The sequence below is a fragment of the Leuresthes tenuis genome, unplaced genomic scaffold (genome assembly GCF_036924035.1).
Source record: "Leuresthes tenuis unplaced genomic scaffold, fLeuTen1.0.hap1 SCAF_21, whole genome shotgun sequence".
Taxonomy (NCBI): domain Eukaryota; kingdom Metazoa; phylum Chordata; class Actinopteri; order Atheriniformes; family Atherinopsidae; genus Leuresthes; species Leuresthes tenuis.
Window position 1 is genome coordinate 10,598,968 of NW_027325375.1, and position 21,773 is coordinate 10,620,740.

The 21,773-nt window shown below is 40.6% G+C and overlaps 1 protein-coding gene across 2 annotated transcripts in view; it reads right to left on the reverse strand.

Moving 5' to 3' along the window:
- Positions 1-21,773, reverse strand: part of clip2 (CAP-GLY domain containing linker protein 2) — a 38,663-nt gene that overhangs the window by 2,052 nt on the left and 14,838 nt on the right. The window contains exons 4-17 of one of the 2 annotated variants that reach the window (XM_072374842.1): positions 19,547-19,671; positions 18,785-18,998; positions 17,111-17,308; positions 16,858-16,961; positions 16,555-16,615; positions 13,724-13,774; positions 10,868-11,251; positions 8,898-9,473; positions 8,740-8,797; positions 7,138-7,221; positions 4,766-4,922; positions 2,595-2,754; positions 1,096-1,284; positions 80-139 (exon numbers count right to left, since the gene is read on the reverse strand). In XM_072374842.1, the coding sequence (XP_072230943.1) occupies positions 80-139; positions 1,096-1,284; positions 2,595-2,754; positions 4,766-4,922; positions 7,138-7,221; positions 8,740-8,797; positions 8,898-9,473; positions 10,868-11,251; positions 13,724-13,774; positions 16,555-16,615; positions 16,858-16,961; positions 17,111-17,308; positions 18,785-18,998; positions 19,547-19,671 (2,421 nt within the window). The remainder of the gene's footprint in view (positions 1-79; positions 140-1,095; positions 1,285-2,594; positions 2,755-4,765; positions 4,923-7,137; positions 7,222-8,739; positions 8,798-8,897; positions 9,474-10,867; positions 11,252-13,723; positions 13,775-16,554; positions 16,616-16,857; positions 16,962-17,110; positions 17,309-18,784; positions 18,999-19,546; positions 19,672-21,773) is intronic. The other variant, XM_072374843.1, reaches the window with a different exon arrangement.

A 21,773-nucleotide genomic window follows, 5' to 3' on the forward strand; every position in this document is an offset into this window, starting at 1 on the left:
TAAAAGACAGAAAACACAAACAATAAGCGCTGATAATATTACCGTACCAAGGGCAGAAGAACAAAATGAGAATACCAACATCTTGAGTGCTGCCTGGCTCCTGGTGATGAATTCCATTGGCTGAATTTGCACCATGCACCTGAAAAACATTCAGAAGTCATCATACTTGGCTAGATTCAGCTGTATTACATTTGTGCAGACATCAAATAATGATAGAACACTGTAGTCAGCAGCTGGTTAGCTTAGCTTAGCCGAAAGACTGAAAGCAGGGAATACATGCAGAACGTCAGAGGTGCTGGTAGGACAGAGTCAGGCTCACCGTTTCTTGCTGTTCCCAGTCTTTGTGCTAAGCCAAGCAGCTGACAGCTGCTCTGATACATTTAATTCTATTTTTTCCTACAAAAATGTTAATTACTGCACTTCTGATTAAATATTTAAAACTGAGGAGGTTTGGGGAGAACTGAAATCTACTGGAGCAGGGTGTGGAGTGTGTGTGAAACGTGGTGATTTTGCCACCTCGGCTCTCATGTTAACTGATGAGAGCATCCACAATGGTGCTTGAGATGTACGCCTCAGCACAGAGACACCTAGAGTTTCTGCGTGGCGTCTGTTTTCCATGCAGTTAGCATCACGGAAGCAGTTCTCAGCAAACTACACAGTAAAAACATTTGTTGGTCATCATATTGACCTCATATCAGCCACGATAGACCTTTCATCAATGGTTTCAGTGTGTAAGAAATATTTCATAGACTTATCTGTTGTGATGAGAGATGATAATAAATCATTTTCCTTCAATTTCTGCAGCAGAATGTGACTGTTGACAAGTAACAGCTGGGTGACTCTCATAGCTTCCCTTTTTAAGTCATGTAAACCATGGAGTATCTTCCACAAAACTCTGTATTTATGGTCATTATCAGAGGTATGCAGTGTTTAAAAGCAACTGTGTCCACACACACACACACACACACACACACACACACACAGCTGCAATGCAGCAGATCAGCAAACCACACACAATGCACACACACTTCTTTAACCTTTTTACACCCCCTCTAGGTTACTCAGTGAAATAAGGCTTGTTTTTCCGCATTTTACCGGGCTTTTTTCTGGATTTCTGCGCATGGCCTGGACCAGCTGGTCGACTTGCTGGTTGTGCTCCAAGGCATTCCTCAGGGCGTCCTCAGTGCCGAGCAGCCGCTGGCGCAGGCGGTTCACCTCAGAGTCCAGAGCTGAGGGGTCTAGCATGGAGTACCGCCGCTGATCAGGGGAGGACCGCTCCCGACCCTGAAATACACAAACAGGAAGGATGCTCACAAATAAAATCATTCATATGTGATCGGCAAAAATAAATGTGAATGAATACACTAAACTTCCACTCATGGATTCTTTCACCTATCACAGATTACGCAGTAAATCAGGAGTCAGGAGTAGCCTTTGCATCCTGCTGGAATTTTACGTCAGTATAGGCAAACATTTTATTCAATTCTTGGTGAATGTTAATACTTTTTTCACCTGGTTAAGTCCTTCCTCCAGCTATAAGACACTTGGACTGAGTCTTAAACCAACCCATTACTGGGTGGCAAAATCAAAGAATCCACAAGAGAATTTCAGTTTACTGACAGTAACACAGAAACAAAAGCAATTTTAGACATTTTAAACACAAAAACACTCGCAGGAAGTGAAAAGAAAATGCACAAAGTTAACGTTTCCACAATATGGCGCACGCTGGAAACACTGAAGAGGCATGGGTGTTGTTACCAACATCTGATCCAATCCTGCTCAGTTTCTTGAGCCCTGCCTGCTTGCTCTTTCTTCGCCATTTTCTGACATTGAATGTATTTGTGTTGTATACCTTTTTAATGGTTTTCATTCTCATAGACTGCAGCCCCATGCTGACCCCTCTCTCACCGAGTCCAAGTTAGAGGCTCCGACCACATATCTACCATCATATCTAGCATGCTAGGGTATTCTACAAATTTGGTATGTGGTGGGAGCCTGTGACTGTTTCCTACTGCGAGCCCCATGATTCTCTCCTTTGAAGTGTGTAATTGTTGACTGCTAATTGAACACCAATTTGCAACAGTGAGGCTTTTGTTGGTGACCTTTAAAAATATCTCAGAACCATGAAAATGCATCATGTCATGTGAACAAGGGGTTCTTTTAATGAAAGAAGTCTATAAATCTCTGAATAATGTTTCATCTTGTAGGAAAATGATGCATCCAGTGCATTACAGGATGACACTTTTTCTGGAGCTTGATTCTTGACCCTTTTAAGACTGAAAGTCAGGATAATTTGACAGTTGCTTCACTGATTTTGGCATTTATTTTCAGATCCGACGTCACCCTTCTTAGGAAACTGCTGTGCCATTTTCCTTCGAGTCAAGTTCAATATTAAATCATCTCTCTAGAGGAAGTTAACCATACTTTCACAGAACACCACATCATCCCACTGTATGCTAATCATTTCCTGTTGAGCTGTGTCGAAGCGAGTCTGCAGGGAAACGATTTCCATTGGTGGTGTACTTACTAAACAATGATCAATGACAGAGACCTTTGGAGACACATATGAAGCAGTGTTAGTCATTAAGTCTCACCAGCAGAAGCAGTTTTTCTCGCAGGGTTCTGATGTCATCCTGAAGTTTCTGCTCTTTCACCTTCCACTCAGCCTTGTGCACCTCACGGTTCAGGTCTTTCTCCATGTCCCGGGAGTGGCGTCGTGATTCCAGAAGTAGCACCCTCAGTTCATTCAGACTCCTAGAGTGAAAGGAACAGTAGAGAAACTAGCAAGAGTTTTCTTTTTTTTTCCCTTCCTATTTTTCATGGGACTGCAGGTCTGTAGCAGGGATTTTTTAAAATTTTTAATTGATTTCAAACTCTTAAGCAGCTACTTTGTTCTTTTCCTGTCATTGTGAAATTGTTTGAACATTTTTCATGTTTTTATCACAAACATTCCTCCATTATCAAATATACAGATTGCTGTGTTTTAAGAGGGGTTTGGCTGCAACCAGCTTGGCATGTAAAGCCGCAAAATGATAAAAAGAGCAATATATTGTAGACGCAGCATGTATCCATAGTCTCAGAGTGGCAGAAAATTCTGTTAATGCTGGTTTAAAGCAATGCCCTCATTCATTAAAACTGCCTTCTTCCTCTTAATTCAACATTCTCTCAGTCATTCTGCACTTCTAACCATGGACGTATCAAATTGGGTCTGCTTGTCCATGATTCATGACTTTGTGCATTTTCTCAGATATGTGCTATTTATTATTTATTTATTGAAATGCACAAGTGTGGATTCCAACCTTAATATGCAGGTTATTTCAGCAACAAAAAAAGAAATTCTGCTAAACATTTACACACACAAATTAATTTCTTTATTTAATCCCTTTTATTTCAGATTAAACCAACTGTGGCCTCTTTTGTTAAAAAGCAAGAGATCAAATATTAGTTAGATACCTTTTTTTATTCGTGTGAGCAGTGGAACTGGAACTGGAAACTTAGCAAAAGAATCGATGTTGACATTTAACAGTGTGTCTTTAACATATCTTTGGGTTCCTGCATCTGCCAAAGATCTACGTCAAATATGCCAAACATGTCAAAACCATGTGAACCAGGTCCTTATCAGTTCCCTCGTGTCCTCCAGTGATGCATTTAAAACGTGTCATCATACCTTCAAAAATCCATATTTTTGCTCATCAATTACAGTGAAGAATTTAAATCTTATTCACACTGTATCAAAGTGCCAAATACAGTAAATAGATCGTGAATGAGGTTGACACAGAATGATCCAGCATCATAAGATCCAGCTGATTGTGTCAAAGGAAAATACCTATTCCCTGCACCACTCTTTACACTTGGGTGGTTAAACGTAGACCTCATTCATCACAGTTTTATTTGACAGCTGCCAATTGACTTGGTAGGTTTGTGACATTAAATTCAATCAATATCAAAACAGGTGGACATCTGGCAGGTTGTTTCCGTCTCCTCCCAGAGACTTTGGCCACCACTGTCAAAGTGGCGTCAGGTGGCAAAAAAATGCTGGCAGAGAACCGGTAGGTGGATCCCAAACCCTCAGCCATTGTCTTAAAGTTCCGCCAATCAATTAGTTGATATGAACAACAAAAACTGAAATATAAAAACTGATAGTGACAAACCCACAGAATGCTCCACCCAGCTTCAGAGCTCCTCAGTTCACCATTTCAGCATCAGCGTTTTCAGGCCAATAAAATTGAATATATGCTGCTTTGAAAATGACTAAATGTGTCCACTGACACTTCTGTAATAATTAAGCCAAACTATATTTAAAAAGCAAAAGACAATATCCAATATATACATATGTTTATACATATTCTGTGACATGCTACATTGCATCTAATTGTATTGAGAGAAATAGAGAATGTATTTTTAAGACGATAGAGTATATTCCTGCAGGTATAAGGACAATTACTTAATAATAATGATAACAAATCATCGCATCACTCTTTTAAATATACTTTTTGTTGTGTTTTTATTGTCTACAGAATGCATTGCCTTTATGTGAGAATTGAGTTTTAAATTAAGAGAACTGAGTCAAGACTTGTTTGCAACTTACAATAAATACGGCAAAATCAATACAACTTCGGAGGCTTCCAAGTACCTGTCCATTACCAAATTGATGATAAAAGTCTTTCTTTCTTTATAATCATGTCTGGATGCTCAAGGACATCATTTTTCTTCTCCGTTATCTAGAGAGTGCTTGGATGGAATGTAAAATCGATATGGTTAATACCTTTCTTTCCTCAGAAGCTCCTGGCTGATGCTGACCAGCTGCCCAGAGGCATCATGGGACTTCCTGGTCATGGACTCTAGCTCTGCCTCCACACGCATCTTCTCCTTGGCCAGGGCTTCAGCTTTCTTTTCACCTGAGCGAACTTTGCCTTCGAGGGCTAATGTAACAGAACAACGAAGTCAAATGTTAAGCGTTGATGCTCTGCATATAAAACGTTCTTACTGTAACATTAAAAACTACAGGTATACACTCGAGTAAATAGTAATACAGAGAACCATACGACATTGCTGTAAAAATGATCATCATATGGAATGTACTATGATCTATCGCCTATATTCACTGTAGGTGTTTTCATATGTGCTAATGAAATGTGCATTTTTAATTATAGTTAAATCTGATGAGTCCAGTAATTAAAACAGTTTGTATCATATTCATACAGGAACATTTTTATATTTTCAACAGGTTTGAATTCTTTTAAGTTCACAAAACTCATGATTTCTCTTATTTTCTTCACTGTGGAGGAAACTCTCGTCACCTGCTGTTTGAAACAATTCAGTTCACTTCAGTTTATTTATATAGCGCAAAATCACAACTAATGCCATCTCAAGGCACTTCAATGATACAGTCCAATTCAAGCCAAGTAGAAATCCAGTCAAATCCAGTTAACGAAATTCAAAATGAGTCAAATTCATATGGACAAAGTCAATTCCAAAACCATTAGCTTGCTAAGGAAACCAACAGATTGCACCCAGAACTGTGCAATGTGACACTGATTTTAAGCTCCTGTTTTACACCAAACCTACGTCAACAACCAGTGGTGAGGAAGGGCCCCCTGCTGGGTGTCCATGCTTTACCAGCGTCTGCGCAAACAAATAGTTAAACACAGTCAAACACGGGTCAGCTACGCCTGCGAAGACATAACTTTTCAGAACAGATGGACGCAGTAGTCTATTTACAGTATTCAACGAGGGAAAATATCAAAATTCAAATAAAGGATCATTTGGTATACTAGTCACTAAACAGGCTTTATACAAACAACATGTATAAAAGGAATAAAAACCTAGACCAGGAAATGAGGCGTCTCAGACACTTCAGGAGCAGTGTCCACTGTGGGTGAGAATAACTCCCTTTGGTGTGGATTGTGGCCTTTTATAACAGACCATTCACAAGTATAAAAAAGTCATTCAACACACACAAAATACGAGTGCACCCCAAAATGCAAAGTATGCCATCTTCAAGATGATGACAACATTTTAAAAATAACATATTTCTTCCTGTGTTAAAGCAATCTACAGATCTACAGTGAATGCCTTCACTTTATCCTGCACAGGATGAATCCATGAATTAAACAGCTAAAAAAATCTAAAGCAGGCTCTATATCAACAGATTCATTTTGAACACAAACTTCATGCTGTATTTGGATCACAGTGGAGGGCTTAATATGAGGTGAGAAAGGAGTGCATTCGTTAAGTCTGAGACAGCAAGTCTCCTATTGCATGGTAATCTTGCAGAAGAAAGCAGTTTGTTTACACCTTAGTGTAAAATCGCTGTTCACATATGACCCGACAGAAGAGTAGCACACAGTCTCTGTAATCTCTACACCTCCGGATTATTCATACATGCTGCCTTCTGTGAGAATAATGTGACTGCAGATTCTTTTTCCCAAATTTCCTGTTTTATCCATCATTTCTCCTTTTCTATTTAGATTGATTGTTCGCAGTAATGCTCGGTTAAAGGAGAATTACAAAGAATTACAAACATCAACTTTCTATTTTATGTTTTTGAAACACCTCGTCTGAAATAGACTGATGCAAGGATTCTCCAGATTGAGATCATATTCTTCTGTTTTTCCTTCTAAATGATTCACAATCCATTCGTCAGACCCTGTCAGTTTGATTATCTGAACTACATAACATGAAGAAAGCTATGGGCTCTTTTGAAGTGATGGGACTCTTCAGAAGACAGATTTCTTAGCACGGATCAAAGAATGTAACGATGAAGACGAACACAACCGCACGGTGACCTCAGCTGGTGGGAGATGCAAACACACACACACACACACACACACACGTGCACAAGTATGACACAGATGTAGCAACACTGAGAGAATAATACCAATGAAGATCACTGTCCAAAGATGATAGAGCCTAAGATCCAAAACCCAACTGGGAGTAAATTCTTTAGCAAAATATTAAGGTAAGCTTTGATCTTCAGCATTCTGAAGCAAATGTTAAGTTTCTAAGAACAATTCTTCTGATGGCTACATAAAAAAACGTGTGTGAAAATATCTTTTGATGAAAACCAACCGGAACAAACACATTAGAGCTGAGAAAAGGCCACTGTGTACTCTTCCTGTGGGCAATGGCCCTTACCTCCGATCTGTGATTTGAAAGCCTCGACCTGGGATGTGAGAGTAGAGACTTCCTTTTCCCTTTTCAACAGCTTCTCCATTGTTTCTGAAGGAAAACAAAACAGCAATCTTCAGCTTGGGGACTGCCACAGTAATGAGCTCACTGAGGCAGGCTTTGGGGGTGACAGGTTGTTCGGTGCATGCTGTGATTATGTGACTGTACCTCCCCAGTCCCCTGTTAGCAGGATATCATACAATCTTCTGACAATATAATGTTTGGTGGGAAATTCCTCTTTTTGGCCACAGATGCCGGACTTTCTTGGTGATTTCGGCCTTCGGGCCATAAATGTGATGCTTTGTTCAGAATAATGAAAATTAGAATCTAATTCCAGTTCAACGGGTTTAAGAAGCACAGCACATGTTCATTAAGGTCCATTTCCCTCTCATAACTCTTTAATAAAACGCTGCAGCAGCAGGGAGCTGGTCAGCTGAGCAGAAAAATAATCAACCCAGAAAAATACAGAAACAGTTCACTGAATCTGTTCAGCAGAAAACTAATGCAGATACCTGCCTAACATGTGACATAAATGTCTTCATTGGGGGGGGGGCAGAGGTGACCATATTTGGATGAATTATTGAACAAGGAGACTGATACTTGAAAGTTGATAAGAAAAAGTGTGTATCCTTGATGATTACTCTTGGAATTACTAGGAACACAATAATGAGAAGGCGTAAATCTAGCTGATGACACCACAATTACTTTGGGAAAAATAACACTGACTTGAATGGAAGTATATTGGAGCCTGAGCTGTTTGGGAGCCACAGGCTGGTGGTCCTCAGCGGTATTCACCTCCTCACTGGCTTCATGTCTGACAACAGATGACTGTGCCCATTTTTCTGTCCTACAGCCGATGTTCTTAACAGACCTGCTGATTTTTGTCATTCTGGCTAAAACACGTCGTTTTTCAGAGCTCCTGGTGTGTTTGCGTCGTCAGGATAAAACCAGACTACCGTAGTTGCCTCACCTTGCTTATACAAATATCTAACCTTTTCCACCCCAGATACCTCCATGCCTTGTTATTTTGTCACTAGAAGGCTCAACTCTGAGAGGATTTCAGATGGAGACACTTTGTGAGTCAAGGCTTCCTGGACTATGACTATAGTTATTTCAGCATAAGTTACTCTTTATTTCTGTTGAATCGGAATTGATAAAAGTGGCAGTTGAGAATTTTTAGAGCAACATCAGAGACAGGACTCGGTATTTTAGGGCTGTTATTTACTCTCTAATATATCATTTTGATTAGCTGAGGTTGTGAAACTCACTGACCTGCTGATAATAAGACTATCAAAGTCCTCCCAACTGTCTCTGATCCCTAAAGCCCAAGGTTGTTAATTTAGCTTTTTTACTCATTTCCAGGATGCTTTTTTTAGGTGGAACTTTCAGAAAATACCCTGGGGCTTAAGAGATTAACTGTAACTGGGTTTTATTAAATAAATAGCAGCTGTTTTTATCACTTTGAAGTCATAACAAGGAGCAGAAGGCATAAACAAGGAAAACGGATCAACTAAAGTCTGGTTACATTTTTTAAATTATGGTGATATCAAAATAAATGGACAGAGATACCTTCAATATTCTGTTTCAGCTTCATCTTCTCGTCTGAAATTTCATTATCTTCTATCACCTGAAAAAGTTACAGGAACAGGCACTCAGATTAAAGATATGCCAGCACACACTGAGTTGCTGCAGAGTAACTTTCAGCTTGTTACTTTCCAGCCACTCACATTGGCATCACGAGACGTGTAGCGGTCTGTCTGGATGGCCTGGAGCTGGTTTGCTGTCACCCTCAGCTTCTCTTCCAGTTTCTGGATCTCCTCCAGGCTCTCTGTCTGAGCTTTCTGTAGGGCCTGGTAGTCTGTCATCCTCTTCTCTGACAGCTCCAGCCTGTCCCGCAGCTCTGCTGTGCTTTTGTCCTGCTCCACCTGGAGCTTCTCCATCTCCGCCAGCCTCTGCTCTGCCCTCTGGAGCTTCTCGGAGGTATCGTCCAGGGCCTGCTTGCTGATTTGGGGCTCTGCCTCAGACTTCCACATGTGGCTCCCCTCAGCCAGCTGATCTCTGGCCTCCTGGAGGCGAGCGCAGAGGTCCTCGTGCTCCTTTGTCAAAATAGCAGCTTCGATCTTATGTTTGGCCTTGAGATTCTCCATCTCCAGCTGGTGCTCCATCTTCAGGCTTTCCAGAGTGGTTCTCAGCTCCTGGGCATCCTGCTCTTGACCTTCTGGAGCAGCTTGATCTCTGCTCAAGGATGCCTTCAGTCCCTCTAAGGATCGCTGATGGTCAGTCACTAAAGTGTCAAATTTAACCTGGGGAGGAAAGTGAAAGTAAAAATCACTGCTGTATTAAGGGAGCAAGTTGATCAAGTTTTCAATTTTAATCAATTCAATCACCCAGAATTTGTAGGCAATAGAGATCATCTGCCAAATCTGTTTGAAATGATTTCTACCAAGTTGAAGTAGCATGTTCCCTGCTACTTCAAAGTTTGCTTTAAACACTCGAGATTTTATGATCTTGTCGTAGAACATTTTCCCTTTTTCTGGAACAAACTTTTAAAGAATGTTCATAGACAACTAGATGAATAGATGATTTCAATTCACAGTATTCATGTTACGTATCAGTCAAAACCAGAAAACATCACAGAGAAAATGATCAATGACCTTAGGATTAACACTGACTCAGAGAACATCAATTAGGTTCTTGTTGATCTCAGTGTTGCCTAAAATGACTTCATGACTCAGCTGGCTTAACAGGCCCAGTTCTTATCTGGTTTTCATCAGCAGAGACAGAAGGTTTAATTTGTTTTCTGTTGTTCTATATCAGTAGAAAGAAAAGTTCTACAAGGAGTTCCACAAGGAACCGTCCTTCTCTTTAACCTTTTCATACAATGATACTATCATAAAGGATCTTTTTACAAACTACTAAATTGTGTTGGTGGTATCATTTGCTGGATGTCTGGAAGGCGGAGATCGTTCTTGTTGATCCAAAAAGTCAAAGACAAACGATCTACAGTAACAACTGACAACACTGTCTCTAAAATACGATGAGGTGTTAAAAGTTGGTTTACTTTGGATAGCAATTTCATTTTCATAATCACCAACATCTTTGAAAAAAAATTCTACTACTTAAATGAATCCACCAAAAATGTGTATTTCTATCTCAAACCAGAAGAAAATGGTTGATGCGTTTAATCTCATGCAGGTCAGGCTACTGTCACGCTCCATGTCGTGGATTATCATTAGGTCAGCTCATCTTCTTCACAATGAAGCTGCAGAGTCTAATGAGAAGACTTTATTAGCTGTAAGTTTAAAACAGAATCACCTTCAAAGCTCTCATAAAAGAACATAAAGCACATCTCTGGCTCACTGTCTTTAACCTGATCAGACCTCCTCAGGCGATGGTCGTCAGCAGTTCAAAGTCTGCTGAGGGTGTGTTCAGTTAATGAAGTCCTCCTCTCTCTGTTCTTTTATTTCTGGCCGTGTTGCTAACTTTCTCTTGTTTTGCTTGGATTTCTATGTTCTGTGTTTTAATGTAAAGCACCTTGAGTTTACATGTAATGAATCAGCAAACATTCCATTGCAATCACTTTCTGCCTTTGGAGAATCTTTTACTTTTTAATGACTAACTTTTTACACTGAGATGACCTCACTGCTCTTGCTGAAGTCCTTTAAAGAGTCACAAAGGACATACTGTACAAGTATACCTTCCAGGTGTCCATCATTTCCATGTTTTCCTTGGTGGCCTGCTGGACTTTCTGCTTCGTCTCACTGATCTCAAGGTTTTGTTTGTCCACCACTGCCTTTAGCGAGTCTATCTCCTGCTGGCTTGCTGTTAATGCGGCCTCGTACTTTTCTCTGAGCTCAAAGTTCTCCTTATTGTGCTCGAGGCCTGACGACAGCAGCTGCTCGCGTAGGACGTGGGTCTCTGGTTGAGCATCGGCCCCTGTGGCCGCTTCGCCGTCAATGATTTCCCTTGAGCTCCCGTCTGTTCGTCTGAGCTGTGCCTGCAGGTCCTCGATCTCAGCTCTTTTCAGGCTGAGCTCCTTCTCCAGCTGCATGATACGACTCTGCTCCTCAACTGTGGTTTGCTGATGAGAAACAAAGCAACAGCTATCACTGCTTTTGGGGGTTATTTCTAACAGTTGTGAAAGCAGAAAGATGTCAGCCTTTCAAAAGATTGACCTTTCTACTGCGGCAGGTGTAAGACCCTGCAGCAGCCTGAGAGCGTTATAAAGACAAGCAGAGATAGAGTGGAAATCAAAGAGAAAGCTCTGAAGGTTCTTGAAGAAACTGGAGGAGGCCAGGCACATTCTAGTAAATATACAATACAAATAAGTTACACAGCGCATTTGGACAGCAACAGATTGTTTAAATATTTGGCTCCCTCTTAACAAAATGATACAATGAGCTTTAGGTCACAAAAGTTTGAACACATCTGATGTGTGCATCTGTTTTGGTTCACTCCCACTTTGTCAGTCATTGTAGCCAACAGACCTGGGTGCCTAATCAGCAAAAAGCTGCTGAAAGCAGGTCTTCACGTCTCACTCTCGCTTACCCAAAATGAGGAAACGTTTCATTATTTTTCAAACCTCCTAAAATCTTGTCACCGACTTTCACAGTCATTTTTCTTTCGATCAGGTGGATGTGTGTGTAGCTCTGGAGATGTATATGTGGCACTAGTGCTGAGTATTCTGTTGTACTGAGCCTGAATACAGCTGATATAAAACACATTCTGTGATTGGAATGCCACGACCGAGAAAAACAGAGCTGTTTCTGGTGTGATACAGCAAAAAAGTCCCGGCCCTGCAGTGAGAGGATAATTAGCATGTTCATAAATTGAGGTGATGCTCAAAGGAACAAAAAGTGCATTTAATATTTGAAAAATAGTGAATAATTAAGCAGGAACCAGGAGGTACTAAATGTTCATCCATAAAGACACCTTCAAGAACTTTGCATTAATTTGTTTTTTGGTTACCTGGAGGAAGTAAAAACAACTCAACAGCTAACTAAAGCTGTTAAAGTTAAAGCATTAAGCCTACAGTATTTCAAGCCAGATTTTCTCACTGCAGATAAATGTTGAAGGCGGCAGACAACTGGTCAAGATTTGAAGCTAATCAGCAGTTCGATCATCAATCACAGCGCGAACACAAATATGATTTGTGACACTTGCTTGATAAAGATCAGTCCGATAAATTATATATGGCAATAAATCTTGTAATGTGTGACTTCCTGTTGGAGCTCAGCCATGTTGAGTGCACAGTTTTCTATGAGCTCTATATCCATCCATCCATCCATTTTCTACACCCGCTTAACCCAGTTCAGGGTCGCGGGGGAATCTGGAGCCTATCCCAGCTTTAGCTCAATATTCACCTGTTCATGTCTGTAATATTGTGTATGTTCAGGGTCTGAGATTCAATGATCAGCAAAAATCTTCATCCTGTCACGGATCCTTTTCTCTCATCCCAGGTGATAAATTGGGACAGACAACATTTAAAATTCATTGTGTAAAACTACTGAATATAAGCTGATGCCTGACGTTGCGACAAAAGTCAGATTGTCAAATAACCGCCTCAGTATCCACTCCTCTGCAAGTGACTCGGCTCTTTCACTAACGAATACTCCACACGTAGCTCACTAAACAGTTGTTAACTTCACCTGATTTCTGTGTGGTGCAGTGCAGTCGCTGTGCAGTGGTTTTGTTCACAGCGTTAATTAGGACTGAGGCTGCTGGCAGGAAACCAAAACGATGAGCTAAAAAGCCCTAAAAAGAGGAACCCTGCAGAGTCAGCTGATGATTCTACGAGCGTTTGTTCCAACGAGTAACAACATACACAGTAAAACTATTTTTTTGTTAATATAAAAGTATCGATAAAATCATCGCGTTAAATCTTGCTGATGCATCCAACTATCCCCTGTTCTGGCAGTCATAACTGCACTTCCTCATTATTTCAGGGGAGTACCATCTAAGTGCTGGCTCCAGCAGGGTGCAACCCTCCAAATAAAGTTGATAAGCTGCTCCCAAGCATTAAAGTCATTGTATCATTTCCTTCCAAAATAATCAACCAGGAGCCAAAATGATCAAATGTATCACTGTCCAAAAATGTGTCATTTGTGCAGCTAATGGTATGTGCAAGGAGGTGGAAGATAAGAGGAGAGCATAGCCATTCTCTGATCATCTAGAAGCTGCCAACCGAATATAATAAAGCAGACTGCACGCACGCACGCACTCATACACACACGTATACACAACTGCAAACATCCTCCTCCCATTCGTATCCAATCAAAAAGATTGAGGAGGAAGATCTGCTGCACAGTGCGTAGATGTTAATTCAACCATGTGGGAAAACAATCGACCAGACCTCAGACTAACAAGTAGATTCATATCAGAGAAGTTGTCTGAACTGCATCCAGATTACGGCACAACACACATGAGCAAAAGAGAAAAGAGTCGAAGTAAAGTTAATGTCCTTGACAGCATTTGAAGTCGATTTGAAGTCAAGATTTGAGATAGCTCAGCAGCGGATCAAAGCCAAAACAAGATCACACTTTTTTTTTTTCACCTTGGTTCTCTTACCCAACCTCAAGGATACTGCAACATGACTGCGTCTTCCCTGTTGGCAGAAGCAGGAGTCCAGCGTTTCAAAGTGTTAAGTCATGTCTGAAGCCTAAAAACTTAAGCCTTGTATCATGTGATTTGAGACAATTCTTCAATATTGAAAACGCTCTCGCTGACGTTCTGGCAGAATATCAAATCAGTGTGAAGGACATCCTGGGTATTATGATGTATAGAGAATCAGCCATAAATCCACTTAACAACTGTCGTGCATTAATAACCCCCTAAAACATCAGTCTGAGATATTCATTCTGGGTGTCTGTGGAGGAAAAGTGGAGGATGTATGTCCTGACATCCAAAGTGTAGCAAGAAACTTCATAAAAAGCCAGCCGTTGCAAAAAAAAAGTGAATAGGAAAATAAGTTCAAATGAATACTAACTAATGCAACAGGAGACAAGGTAAAAGCTGGAGTCTAACCTCAACTGACACTCATTTCTGTATTGGCTAAGAGTAGCTTGTGACTACACGATGCAGCAGAGCCGTGCTTTAACAAGCTTATATATGGATAGATGGATAGATTTCCGTCTGCAAATCCAAAGGAAAGACCATTTAAGACAATATGATATTATAGCAAAAGCATGCACTGAAGTTTATTTCTGAGTCAATGAAGCGTACAAACACCAGGCTGTTGCCATAAATATTCTCACCGAATGTGTGTTAATCTGCAACTAAGAACAGTCCAAAAGAAGTTCTATTTTTCAAATAAATGAAGATTTACTAAAAACTACAGTTCTATAAAAAACTATTAAGCCTTTTGAAATAATGAAATTATTTCTATGACTGCAAGCTTCTTTTCAAACATTCATACCCCCAATAGAAGCTAAAGATTTGGCAGTGAGTTCTGGAAAAAAAATTGTAGTGTAACTTAAGTGTTAATGTTTTGTTTGGTCTCTTCATGGGATTGTTGACAGAATTACATCAGCCTTATCCTTTAAACCGAAAACAGCCTAATCTCCCAACAGCATAATGCTGTCGTGTTTAGTCTTAATCAGAGCTGCCAGGTTACAGATGGCAGTCCAGATGTAGCGCACCACAAACTGAAGCTTTCACATCAGAGAAACTCACACGTTACTACAGTTACACAACAGTATTTCTATATTACAGGTCATGAAAGAGTTCATGCAGTTTTGCGTCCTATTGCATGTATAATACAGCGTATCTTTCGCATCACTTTGGATCTGTTTTAGTTTTGGGCAGTCAGAACATGACTTTGACGTGACTTTACAAAGCAGAACAGTGGCCACAGGCTCTCTAACTCTTTGTTGAGCCCCTCTGCCCTCGACTTTTCGAGGGGCTAAAGACGTGTTCCAAATTCACCTCTGTGCACATAAATAAATAACAGCTGAAATGAAAAGAGACCCACGATGTTCAAAAGGGGAAAGGTAGCGAGTAAAAGAACTGACAACATTTAAACAAAGTGCAGGGATAATTATACGCAGCAGGGATAATTAAAGGTGGCATCTCGCTCTCATTTTCCAGCGAAGGACAACTTCTCAGTCACTGATACGTGACCCATGAACACACGCCAGTCTGAGCTCTTTAATGATTCAATATTGTGAGCATTCATTCACAAAACACGATGAAACATTAACTGAGCGCTTCAGGGATGTGAGAACACTCACATCCATTTTTAAAAATAGACTGAAAAGTCTATGAAATGCATTCTTGAAAATATTATTGGCTCCATCAAAATGAACATGCAATTTCTTAGCTATGTGTCTGACTATGTGGCTCAGATAGGAATAAGGCTGATGACTTTCAATTCTTTGACCTCTTGCAAAGAAATTGAATTAAAAAAAAAAGACACACTATTATTCAAAAAGGTGGTGTCTGAAATCTGAGCCATATTCCTCCGTGCCACGGAGCTCCACTGTTGTCCTAAATGTAATAATGGCACAGAGTCACGCTGGGCAGTATTCTTGTCCATGAATGTAGTAATTGAAACTAATTGGGATGCTGGCTGCTCAACACGATCCTAAAGGTATTTATCCACAGCTGAAATGACCCAGACTAATGCACCATCTCCTCCGGTTTGAGCAACGATCACTAAACAACACAGCAAGCATTGAAGGCTAAAACAGAAAGTATACAAGTGAAGTGTTTTTCAAGGCTTCTGTATCTGTATGTGTAAACAGGCTCAGAGCTGACAAAGACAGTTTTCTTCTTCTTGTGGTGATGTGAACTGCTGCATAGCAAAGTTCAGTGTTTATCTTTCTTATTACAGTCGATAACCTTTAAAAAATACTGTTAGCCATTATCAGTGACCGCATACTTTTCATTTTACACTGTCAGAACAATATGAAGGATTATAATCGTGTTTTTTTAATTGATCTTTGCTCAAAGGAAGTTTTGATGAATCTAACAGTGCAGAAGTCCCCTCTCCACCCTCACAGGGCTCAGAGCAGGAACAGCTTCTGTCTTCCTCAGGTTCCAGAGAGGAACAAGGACAGATCGTGAACATAGCCTCAACGTTTTCAGACATTAGCCATTCATTTGTGGTTTTTATGATAAAACTGAGTGAGTTTTCTTTGCTCATCAAACAGCTGTTTGCCTAGACCATCAGTTCTGCTGCAACTAACAATTAAACCTCTTTGAAAGGTTTTTTAAATCTCCAGAAATATGCACATCTTTCCAAACACCCCCGCCTATGTTTTAGTCTTTATCTCCATGTTGATGTCACCCAATCTGATAACCTATCAACTCAAACATTGACCTGTAAAGCTGATATAAAAAGCGCATGCATTGCACTACTGATAAAGGTATCAATAATGTAAATACCTCCAGATCTCCTTTGGTGATGGACTCCTCTTCTACTCTGAACTGAAGGTCCTCCACTTTCCTGGAAATACATCAGGCAAAACGTGCATCATGAACTGAAAACAATTTGAATCACAAAGAGTTATCCATGAAAAAATGCAGTTTGGATCTGTGAGAAAAATCTTTGGAATACAGAGTCTCTGAAGATTCCACTTTAATGATGATAAAACCAGGAAGAACAACGGAACACTTGTGGTTACTTTCATTTGGATTTCAGCACCAGCACTGTAACACAGAAAGCATATGATGTTCGAGCGAGGTCACCTCTTCTCCTCTTCGAGCTGATTGGCCAGTTCCAGTTTATCTTTCTGTGTGCTGGCCAACATGGCTTTGACCTGCTGCAGTGTGCTCTCATTCTCTGCGGCATACTGTGGAGAGAAAGAAGACGACTGTGTGTGTGTGCGGCAACACAGAACTGCCACTACTTGTTATTGTTAAACATAAAAGCTGTGAGAGTGAATACCATCCGATTATCTGTCTCTCCCTCACAGACAGACACCTTTGACCTTTTTCATACCTGCACGTGCTGCGCCTTGAGGACACTAAGCTCTTTCTCCACCTCGCAGATGTGGCTATTTGCCTTGGCAACCTCGGCTCGCTCCAGGTCCCTCTCAGCCAGCAGCTGCTCGATGTGCTGCTGCTTCTCCTTCAGGGCTTCCTGGAGCGCAGTGGTGCCAGAGATCTTTCGGGCGTAGCGAGACGATGTCTCAGTCAACTTAAAGCAAGAAAAAAGATAAAAACAGGATTGAAATGTTGGCAGAAGAACGAATGACACCCCCCAGTCTTTTGCTGTCAAAGAAAATATCTTGTATCTAATTCTTTTGACAAATAAAATGAGTTTCAGTCTTTTAAAGGTCTTTGTTTGAGGTTTTATTTTATTCTTTGAAGGTATTTTAGATTGCTTAAGAAATATCTAAAAATTCGAGATCAAGAATAAAAGCGTTCAACTTTACAGCAAGATGCATTTCTTTGTCTGACCACTAGAGTGTGCTCTTTGAAAAGATTCCGAGCCGATTGAGAGTATTCAGTTTCGTAGTTTGAACTTTAGAGACTTAGGGATTTGTATTTAGTTTTTTTGATGGTCTTTTTTATTTTACACAATGAGAGGACAGTAAACAACAAAAACTGACAAAGAAAGAGTAACTGACTGCGCCTGTCATTCTCGTGTAAATTTCAATTTCTGTGCCTACATATCAGCTATACACGATAGGAGCAATTCCTCATAGTTTACCTTATTTAACAAGATAAAAACTATGACCGAGCAAATATCTTTGTACGTAAGGATATTTATGTGCAGCATGATAGGCCAGATCAATAATTACGCTTGCTTTCAGTACTGTCTGATGCCATTGCCAACAATTAAGGAAAGTAAATGGGAGTGTTCTCCTTTCAAGCACTGGCTTGTAACCAGAAGCTAAAATCAATGTGATATAGCCTGACTTCAGTTTGTTGCCAAGCATGGCTGAGAGTCTTAAAGACACAGAGCGTTTGAAACGAGCTGAGTTCTCTTTGTCATGCCCGATTCTGGCAGTGCACAGCAACAAAGTGCAAATCATTAACTGCTCAGCAGAAAAGGGAGTGTTTCAGCACAAAGAACCGATTCATCGAATCCTGGTTTGGAGTTGTACACAGACTTTCCTCACCGAAGACTGTTGCTGCACATTTTAAATGTTCCGAAATCATAGTTGTACTACAACGAGATATTTAAGTGTGTGAATCAGTCAGGCTATCAGGTTTACTTACTCGCTTTAAAGGAACAATTTTAGAAATGAGTCTCATTTGTTTTCAGAGACAGCAGAGAGGTTCTCTGCCACTCATCATCATGTCTCTAAAGCAAATATGACTCTTCAGACAGCAGCCAGTTAGCTTAGCTTAGCATAAAGACAAGTAAAAGATAGCCTGGCTTTGTCCAGAGGTTACCATGTCTGCATGCTTGCACGTGTAACCCTCGTTTACTGACATGCTGCATCTTGTTGGTTTCACTTCAACCTCATGGTGAAAACAAGAATGACCTTGACTTCAAATCAAGCTTATAGACATGAGAGGACTGATCTGCTCATCTAACTCTGCAAGAAGGCAAATAAGCATAACCCAAAAATGTCAAACAGTTCCTTTCAACTGCACATCAGACTCAGCTTGAACAGCTTGCCTGCTCTCAGCATGAGTCTGACGCACATCGCAGCTATCTTACCAGCCCAGCTCGGCTCGGTCGTCCACCCACAGAGGAGGCCACCGAGCTGACTGAACTGATGGAGGAGCTGCTGGGGCTGTGGGCCAGAGAGGAGACCCCCATGGCCACCCGCTTGCTCTTCTTTGCCTTGGCCGGGCTGGTGGAGGGGAAGCCGATGCGGATCACCTTGTGGATTGGAGCAAACAGGCCAAACTTGGGAAGACACTGAAAATATCTGCAGGAGGGGGAAGCAAGAGGGACGCAAGAGGTTAAGGCACAGAACTGTCTCACAAATATGTTGCCAAAATCTGTATATAGTTTGAGGAAACAAAGTTGTTGTTTAGGTACCTCAATCAACTGAAAATAATATCCCACTGGGCACAGATTTATCTTACAGCTCTCAGATGTTAGAAATACAAGAAGAATGTCGTGTTTTTATCCTTCGCACTAAAATTGAAGTAGCACTCCAGGTTATCTGCAACATACTTCACCAGTTTTGGCAAATTGTGTGTGTTGAGCTAAAACAAAGTCTGTGAAATCTAAAAGTAAATTATTAATTCATCATGTATCTGTTGAATGCTATGGATAAAGGCATGCCAACAAATGGTACAGGTCAGATTTGGGCTAGAGGGTCGGTGGGTGGGATTTCAAGGACAATGTGATGAAAGAACAAACAGCAGAACAGATGGAAACACATCCTCCTCCTTGATTTCCTTTTAGGGAAAAAAAAATGAAAGGAATTCCTGGAGCTGGAAGGATATATACTTATGTGTGTGTGTATACCTGGTACCAGCTACTGCACCATCATTCTTCCCCAGGGGCTCATCCAGCTCGACCCCACACCATTCACCCTTAGCGAAGTCTGTTTCTCCCATATAACGTATGACTCCCATCTTAGAGCCTCCGACCTGAAAATAAAGAGAGCAGAAAAGTCTGTTACAGTAATAAAATGAACAGGAGGACAATCAAAGGCACTACATTAAGAAGTTACGAGAGAATTCAGTTCATTGGTGGAAGAATGTCAAAAGTTTCTGAAAACATTTCCCATAATCCCTTTTGCTTCTACACTATGGGTGATGTTGCCGATTGTGCCGATGGTAACTATTTGTCCAGATGGCTGTTTTACAGCACTGAACCTGTTTAAAATACCAGAATCCGTCAATGTTCTGCATACATATAATGACCCTTTCACTGCCCTTTGGTAGTGGGGCATACAACAAGTTTTTCAGCCAAAGAGCCCTCACAAATGAATGTTCTCTGCTATAAAAAGCCTGAGAGTTACGCATCCTGAAGTCCAGTACAGGCCAGGCTTTAAACTCATGCCTCACTTTAAATGTGCCATCAACTATGATTACAACAGTGTCTTTTTCTATTAATTTTCCTAATATGTGTGTGGACAGATAGTTTATGTAATACAGTAGGTTTCTGCCAGAGGAGACATTTTTTGGCATGCCACGGTAAAAAATGGTGTAAATAATGAAATTATTGACGGTTTAATCCTGTTCAGCTGCTTTGGTTTTGTCGAAGAGGAGGAGTCAGGAGTGGGGGTACGACACGCACTGATAGAGAATAATTCCAGTTTATTAACCATTAATGTGGCAAATAAATTTGTTCAAAAGAAGAAGGACACGTTTGTATCTACTTTTTTTTTTAGTTCCACACAAAATCCCTAAACGTGGCCATTCAAGTGATGAGTGATACCAAAAGAAGTGTGAGGCATTCTGCTCTGACTCGCAGTGACTCAGCCTTTCTGCACTGTACACACACACAGTTACATCCTGGAGTCAGAGGTGTGGACATGATCTACAGACATCTGTTTATTGTTTAGACCACAAAACTTTAAAAAAAATGAAAGACTTTTTTTAAAGGAGAAAACCAAGGGAAAAAAATAAGAAAGAAAGCTTTGGATTTTTTGCTACTCCTTCTTCAGTAGGTCCACTAATCAATGGTTTCTTCTTTCACAAAATCACATTCCAGGAAGGCTTCTCTCAAGGATAATTCTCTGTCACTCCCGATATTTTTAGGAACGCCACTTCTCACCACTCTGCTTTCTCCAGTTGAAAAAAAAACACAGTTTCCTGTTAGGAAGACAGTCTAAAATCCACACACACTCTCTAAAACTGACTTCCACAGCTGCTGAATGACTTTCACACATGGTGACCACATGTATGACACACAACCACTCATGAGCCATGAGACATCCCATTTCCTCAGGACATTACTAAAATAAAGCAGCAAAGCAGAAAACACGACTTGGCGCACATAAAACATGCTGCTTTTGATACATTTCTATTTAAAGATCCACTTTCTTTACTCTGCTAATCAACTTTATTACCAGCATGTCCACCTTTAACAGATTACATGTGGAAGTTATCTGACTGCATTGCTATAATTCCATTTTTAGGCATGTTTTTTTTAACAAATATGTTGGTGATCTTTCACCCTCATGTTTTTTTGTTATTGGCTTGTATCCAGTTTGCAGATAAAACTATACTTGTTTTCAATATGAAACTAAATATAGGAAAAAACAATAAAAAAATTATTAAAAAAAGGAGTGGTGAGTTGCCTGAGGATTTCAATTGTCAAACGAATATTCCTCATCGGAGCTCACTTGTCCCCCTGTGGAACCACCGAGGCCAAAGAGGAAGATGTGCCAAGAAACAGTGTAGTGTCACAAGACATTAGACTGGGCTGTTTCTGTCATGGCTGTGTGATGTCAAAGTGACTCAGTGTTAACAAGTCACCAGGGTTTAGCCACTCAGCATAAGCCTCATCCTTCCTTTTTACATGAACACTTAGCTATAATAGCAATGGTTGTGCAAGTTAACTTCTCCAAGAGAAGCAAACTGGGCCCTGTTAAAGACGCCTCCACTTCAACGTGTCACTCTTGTGCCACTATCTCATAATTCTATACCAAATGAAGAGAAATCTGTGTCCACGGTGCGTAACTTGAGATTCACTCTTTGTGCTCATTTGCAGCAGCAGAGGAGGGCCGTGAGACAACTGGAAG